Below are 7,511 nucleotides of genomic sequence, written 5' to 3' on the forward strand. Positions count from 1 at the left end.
ATCAATATTATCAGTTCAAAATGCGAATTTGGATTCATAGTGTGTGAGTACATGTATATCCGGGGACTTAGGTACCGAAATTAGAGTCTTTGTGTGTGGACATTGTTAGCGTCTGTTCGTAGCGTTATAATATAGCTTATCTGAGTACACTGGTCTCGCCCACATACACAACAGAAAGTGGCGACGAGGATTTGGGATGGAGACCAGAAGACTGAGCAGAATACAAGAATTCACCGAAAAGGTGAAGATTGATCTGCTTAACTAATTAATCAATTACCGTGAGCGAGTGGAACAATACTTTATCGCTAACGGACTTTCGATGGAAGCGGGAGAAGGTGACGGAGCAGAGGCAGCTGAAAAGAAGAAGACAGCCGTTTTCCTCACCGTGATTGGGGCACACATTTACCAAACAGTGCGTAGCCTGGTGTCCCCAAACAAGTCATCGGAACTGACAACTGATCGACAAGCTGGTTAAGCATTTTGCACTGAAGAGAATCAGGAACGGTTCAGGTTTCATCGCCGCGAAAACCTTTCATAACACACGACTGACGAGTCAGACGGCACTTATCTCGCCGACTTACGTAGGGTCGTGGTTCCACTAATAGCTGCTTGACTATCAAGAACCGTACAAAAAGCAATAGATAGCCTAAAATTAGCCTCGTCCCCAGACTTTCTCGCGCCTGGAATTGTCATACGGGCACCGGACAAAACTAGCGCGAGAGAGTCTGGGGACGCGGCTAGCCTAAAATGTGACCAAATAAAAGTGGGCTGGAAGCTTGTTTTCAAAGTCAGGCGAGTCGATATAAATTATTCAGATTGGCAAAAATCAGGATTTAAGTTAACTAGCTATAGCATGTGTGGTGGAGTACCTTGGTTATCTAGTTAGTTGTATTAGTGTTTTACTAAATGAAAATTACTGGTACAGTATACTCAGAGTTACTAGAATAAGCATACGTAATATAAAATGATGCAATCAAAACCAAAACACACATATACACAAATATATACGCTCGCAGCTCTGAAGCGACGGTGTAAACACAGCTTCATTTACTTTGGACGTATCCGGGATATTCTATTCGTTCACATGGCATCGATCATTGATTCGTCGATGGAAGTTTTCATTGAGTGTGTGCGTGATTTTTCCTACGTTTGGCAAGGTTAGTCAAAGGACTACAAGGACATAAGGATGAAAGAAAACGCTTGATCGAGACTACGGCGCAGCAGCGCAACAGAAAGCAAAACGTCGTCGTCCATGTCTGTCGCGAGTACATCGGCATATGCGACGATAGATGTTACAAATGTATTGGGTGCTTTGATGACTGCCTGCTTTTCTGGTTTGTCGTTTGAATACTAGGGTTGCACAGCGATATTGCTCAAATTGGTCAATGGCAGTTCTGCACGTCGATCTCAATACTGTCCTAAACATAGTGGCCTTTCAATAGCCTGCGCGCGTTAAAAAGGGACTGTGAAAGAGGCTATCCAGGAAGTAGCTAGTAGAGAATTGCAGGAGTCAAATGAACTAAGGATTGAAAAGAGGATGATGAGAATGGCTTTGGAGGACAGAACAAGAAAGGAGTCGGGAACGACTGAGGAATTTCTAGGAATTGTAGCTGGAGCAGCTGGTAGGTTAGTTGACCGTACAGTAAACTGTTCTGTCATGTAACTTGAACTTACTGGCAATGGCCTGTTCAATATTGGTAAATCGATGTCTTCACTGCATGTGCTCTAGCTAGAACGTACTGCCCCTAATTGCTCTCTAGCTAGATGTTAATTGTTGTACACGTTGTATGCTGAAATATCTAAACAGTTTGAAACAGTGAGAAGACAACGACTACCTTCACTAGGAGTCTGTTCGAAAATGAAGAAACCGTGGGAATCGTGAGTTTTAATAGAGAGGAGGAGTTACTCATGCGTGTACATGTATGATGTTTACTATAGCTAGACGGTCTCATGTGCCACTAGTTTAGTTCTTCCCTATGTATACCGTGTTGTGGTACAGAGCTAAAGCGAGGAGTAGAGATCTAGACGGCGAAGAAGTCCTTGGGTGCTTTCACACGACGTTTCTAACCTAGGTTAACTCTAATTGATTTAGTTCCAGACGCCTTTTAACTAATTGGTCTTAGGTAATAGCTTGGCTAACCTAGGTTAACGCTAACCCACTTGCGAGCTAGGTTAGAACTCGGTCGCTCCGCCTACAACTCGGTCGCTCCGCCTTCTAGGCATAGCAAAGAATGGCGCGTTTTCTAGAATGTGCTACAAACGCTTCAAAGCTACACGGGCGCGTCTTCAGTAGAAAAGGAGAAGGCAAAGAAAAGCGCGTCGGCAACGAGAGGTCCTTTTTATTACTCTCCTAGTGTTGCTGTGCAGAATGTACAACCAGATGTTGCATGTAAAGATCATGTCTCTAGTGAGAGGACGAAACTCTCCAAACCTTCCAGACATTGATGGGACAACAATGACAAGATATACATAACTAGTATCTAGATTGGTTAGTGGGTCATTTCTGTGCTGTGTGAACGCTGCTCAGTGCTAACCTAGGTCAATTACACAGTAATTACATGTTCCATATGGTAGTGTTTACTTAGCTAGCTTAACCTAGGTTAACCTAAGGTCAGTGTGAAAGCATCCCTCGTCATCGACAACTCTGATGATGTTGACAAAGTAATTAGAGTTTGCCGTTAGTGGTGCCTTTCAACTAATTTGCACATGTTTAAATACACAGGTGGTCTAGCAGAGTGTTTACTATACGAACTAATGACATGCCAAAAATACTATTGTATTTCTCTTTATTGACTGCCTCGTCACGAGCTTTTGAATGGTGTTAGAATTCACTTTTCTATACGCACTCACGTATTTCCAACGATTTCGCCATTTCTTGAGCAAACTTCTAGTATAGAAACACCTGGAATACACAAAATGAAACCATTTGAATTAATTGCTGTAATATCAATGGAGTGTTCTATAGGCACTCGTGCCTTGACTCATTATTCACTTTTCCAGTCTAACAGTGTCTATACACAGTATATGTGCATGGTCATCAGTTTATCATTCTAAAACGCCATTAGGGTCGAGATCATATCGTAGATAATTGGAAAGCAGATGTCCTTATTGTCGGAATTCTCGACAAATTTACTAGAAAACGATACACGTCGCATAGCTAGTTAATTAGCAGCAAAACTCGAGATTGATCAGAGTTAGTGTCAAGCTCTATTGTACATCATGCACAACTCAAGGTAAGAGCTAAACTTGCTTATTTATGCCAACATGACGATTACACTACACTGCATGTACATCCTAAACAATAGTCCTCCAAACGTTAATTGATTATTTACATTTCCCATTACCGGTGCCTTTCAACTAATCGCACACGTTGTGCACAGCTGGTCTAGACAGAGTGTCTAGAGGAACTAATGGCATGCCAAATATACTATTGCTAATTCTATTCCATTGGTTAGCCAAACCGAGTTCGTATCTATACTTATCTGTAACCGACTCGTCGTGAGCTTTCAAACCTTCCTACGCTCTCACGTGTTACCTAGCGATATCCGAGTTTTCCCACGGTCTCTACGTACGTTCTCGAACAGACTCTAATACGTGCACCGGAAATATACAAAATGGAACCAGCTAGGTTAATTGCTGTAGTACGTAGTACCATGAAGCTATAATTATACACCGTTTCATTTAGTAATCTAGTCTCTGCATGCTCATTACTCATGCACTTCCCAATCTAATTTCATTTGGAATAGACAGTAGGTGGTCATTAGTTTGCATGCCATTCTAAAACTCCATGAATTAGGGCCGAGATCATATGGCGGTCGGGCTCACGCAGATAAGAGTGACAAGTCTCAGCGTTTATGTAAGCACAGAATATTCACCACGGTGATGCAACACAATTAAATCGTGGACTTGTGGCAGTTACTGATCTAATTAGCAAATTTCTTTGCTCAAGAAGGAAGAAGCAACGTTAAAGAGATTTCCTGAACGAATAAGGGAAACAGAAAGCAGATGTCCTCATTATCAACTTTGGTCGCTGTCGGGAAATTATCTGTCTAGACGCCAAAAACAACAAACGCGGATTGTTACTGCAGTGCAGGCGTCACATTCAGAACCGAGATACGTCGAAAAGACTCAAAAGACGGTGGGCCACATTCAGCAAAACTTAGCTAATCGTGTCAAGGTTCATGAGTTGGTCACGGGCCAGTGCGTCAGGTCTACAATCGATAGACAGCAGCCGTTCTTCGCGAGTTCAAGCTACACTACCTCGGACAGATACAGTAGCATGGCATGATGTGCAAGCGGTTCATGCAATTTCCTCAACCCCTGAACGTTGCGACCGCACTGTCGTCTTGATAGGCAGGACTGGCGCAGGAAAATCGACTTGTGCAAATGTTCTAGCCGGTGATGATCCAAAAATAAAATTCAAGACTGGCGATGAATCCGTTAGCGAGACAAAGGTGCAGAGCGAAATTGCTACAGTGCATTGGTTTGGCAAGACGTACAAAGTCAAGATTGTTGATACGATTGGCATTGGTAACACTAGGCTAGACGAGAACGAAGTCTTACTTCGCCTCGCACACGCCTGCCATAAAAGCAAAGACGGAATCAACGCCGTCTATTTTGTTGTAAAAGACCGCTTTACAAAAGAAGAAGCTGATGCTTGGGAAGTCATGTGTAATGTACTGCTTGGTAAAAACATTTTCAATTACACTGCTATTGTGAGAACAAACTTTAGAGATTTCAGTGATAGCAAAGCAACCTTCGACGACCTTAGACGGTTAAAGCAAGAAGGTGGTGAGGCTGCAAAGAGAATCTTGCCTGGCATACAGCACTTTATATACGTCAACAACCCTGATCCACTAGATACAGAACAAGCCACTGCATTACGCGCTGCTTCTCGAAAGAAGCTTCTCGGGCATCTCATCGACAACTGTTTTGACGTCTTCCGACCGCCCATACTATGTAAGATTCAGCAACGTATTTCTGCGCACGCACAAGCAAGCGAAGAATCGACTGAGGAATTAATTGAGTTACAACGGTTGAACGATAAACTCAAAAAATGCGAAGATTACGTTCGGCGTGCAAAGCTTGAAAAAGAAATAGAAGTGGAAAAAAGAAAGAAAGCAGAAGCAGAGGCAAAAACAATGAAGGAAATGACAACAATCGGGAAGGAACAAGCAACAGAGTTAGGAATAGCTGAGGAATATTTGGGAACTGTAGCTGGAGCAACTGGTAAGGTAATTGATCGATCAGCCCGGGGAGTTGTCACTGGAGTGAAGAAACTTGCTAATTCATTTATGTAATTCATCATGCTCTGTTATGTGACTTCAACTCATTAAAATAAGATGATGTCTGCACTATGCTATTGTAGTATTCGTGTAGAAGTTGTATTTTTAAATTTAAAACAGTGTTAGAGATTGAAGACACCGTATGTTTAGATAGTATAGTAAACAATTGTGTCTTGAAAATGTGAGTTAAATCTAAAAAAAGTTAGATGTCCAATGATAATATGGCTAATTCGGATTCATAGACTAAATTTTTAGCTAGTGTGTGAGTATATCCAAAAACTTAGATAGCGAAATTAGAGTCTTTGTGTGTGAACATTGCTAGCGTCGGTTCGTAGACTTCTAGTATAGTCTATCTGAGTACACTGGTCTCGTCCACATACACAAGAGAAAGTGGCGACGAGGATTTGGGATGAAGACCAGAAGACTGAGCTGTCTAGCTAGCGTCTGCATGGCTCCTACATGGTCAGAGTCCAGGTCTTTCTCCTCCACAGGGGGAGGAGGAAGGTGAGCCGGACACTCGGCTGGACACTCGAGCCTACAAGAAAGCGAGTGCAGTCACAACGTTTGGATCTAAAGTGTTGATTGGAAGTTGTCTGCTTTTCATTTTCGGTACCGACTTCTTTCATCTTTCATCTTTTGGTTTCGACTTCTGCTTCCGCTCCCCGGTTCTGCTTTCAATTAGAGAGGGCGTATAATTTGCATACCACTAGGCTAACCAACTCTTCCTAAATAGAATCCTGGATTCACGCCTTCGTTTGACAGTCAAGTCGCGACCATAAAAAAAGAGAGAGTACGTGAAAAGTGTAGACACAGAATGAGGCTCTCGTAGTCTGCACCATACTGTCGTCTAAGTCTTGCTAGTCAGAACGGAAGCAGGAATATCGAATTGCACAAATGTACTAATCTATTCAGACTAGCGATGGATCCCCTAGCGAGATGAAATTTCTACAATCTGCATGAGGAATTTCTATAGGAGCTGGAGCTTGAGCAACTGGTATATTTTAGGCTAGTTGACCGTACAGTCGATGCAATCACTTCAAACTGTAACTCGAACATAGTTATTCATAATTGGCGATTGCCTGTTCATTACAACGGTGTCTTCACTGCATGTGCTCTACGTAGTGCCCATGCCATCTTGATAGTGTTGTTGTAAACATGTATGCTGAAATACATGAGAAGACAATAGTTATCATAGGAATCTGTTCGAAACCGTGGGAATCGTGAATTCTTCTATTAGAGAGGAGGAGTCACTCATGGGTGTGATGCTAAACGATCTCATTGTGCCACTAGTTTAGTTCTTCCACCGCGTTGTGATGTAGAGCTAATGCGGGGTCTCTAGACGGCAAATAAGTCTTGATAACTCTGATGATGTCAACAAAGTAATTAGAGTTTGCCCGACCCATTAGCGGTACCTTTCAACTAATTTGCACGGGTGGTCTTAGACAGACCTAGGAGTGACCAATCAGAAAGCAGATGTCCTCGTTATACCAACTTCTGCATGTAGGGGCTGTCTAGCTAGAGGCGCGTCGATTGTTGCTGCACATTCAGATTGTCAACAAATTGAAAACCAAGTCGTGTCGGAAAAGCTCAAAAGCCAGAGCGTCACCTCCAAGCAAGCATCTAGGCGTGCTAGTAGGCAAAACTCAAAGCACACGAGTTTCTCAAAGGGCGTGCAGTGCGTCCGGTCTACGCGACAGCGGTTCTTCACGACACGGAGATGTACGTTCATGCAGCACGAGCTTGAAACGATCCAGATCGTCAGATCCACACTAGACTAGCGATCCGATCGGGATATAGATAGCAAGCGTCCACACTGCACTTTGAAAACGATACCTGTTTGCTTGTGGAAAGCGTTGATAGAGCGACGTAAGGTGAGCGAGAACAAAGACGAGTGAGGAGTGCTAGAAGTTCCGACTACACGCGTAGCGACCGTGAAGGTAACGCCCACTATTTCTAATTTACCGATCGCGATGAAACCACCTCGCGATGTGGATCGGACGGATCGCGATCCAGTTGCCAGTGTGGATAGGCCTTAATTCTAAAAAACCATTAGAGCCGAAATCATATCACGAGCTCACGTAGATAGAAGCGACCAATCAGAAAGCAGACCTCCTCCTCATTACCAACATTTTGAGCTCTGCATGGGTAAATTAGCTGTCTAGACGCGCCACGCGCCGATTGTGCGTCACATTCAGAAGGCCTCGCAAATTTAACCTAGACTAGAGA

The 7,511-nt window shown here is 43.2% G+C and overlaps 1 protein-coding gene across 1 annotated transcript; it reads left to right on the plus strand.

Moving 5' to 3' along the window:
- Positions 1-4,181: 4,181 nt before the first annotated feature.
- LOC134197701 (GTPase IMAP family member 4-like) lies at positions 4,182-5,300 on the plus strand. The gene has a single exon (XM_062667048.1). It carries the CDS (start codon positions 4,182-4,184, stop codon positions 5,298-5,300), a length of 1,119 nt encoding a protein of 372 aa, XP_062523032.1.
- The last annotated feature ends 2,211 nt before the right edge of the window (positions 5,301-7,511 follow it).

Source organism: Corticium candelabrum, chromosome 22 (genome assembly GCF_963422355.1).
Source record: "Corticium candelabrum chromosome 22, ooCorCand1.1, whole genome shotgun sequence".
Lineage (NCBI taxonomy): Eukaryota > Metazoa > Porifera > Homoscleromorpha > Homosclerophorida > Plakinidae > Corticium > Corticium candelabrum.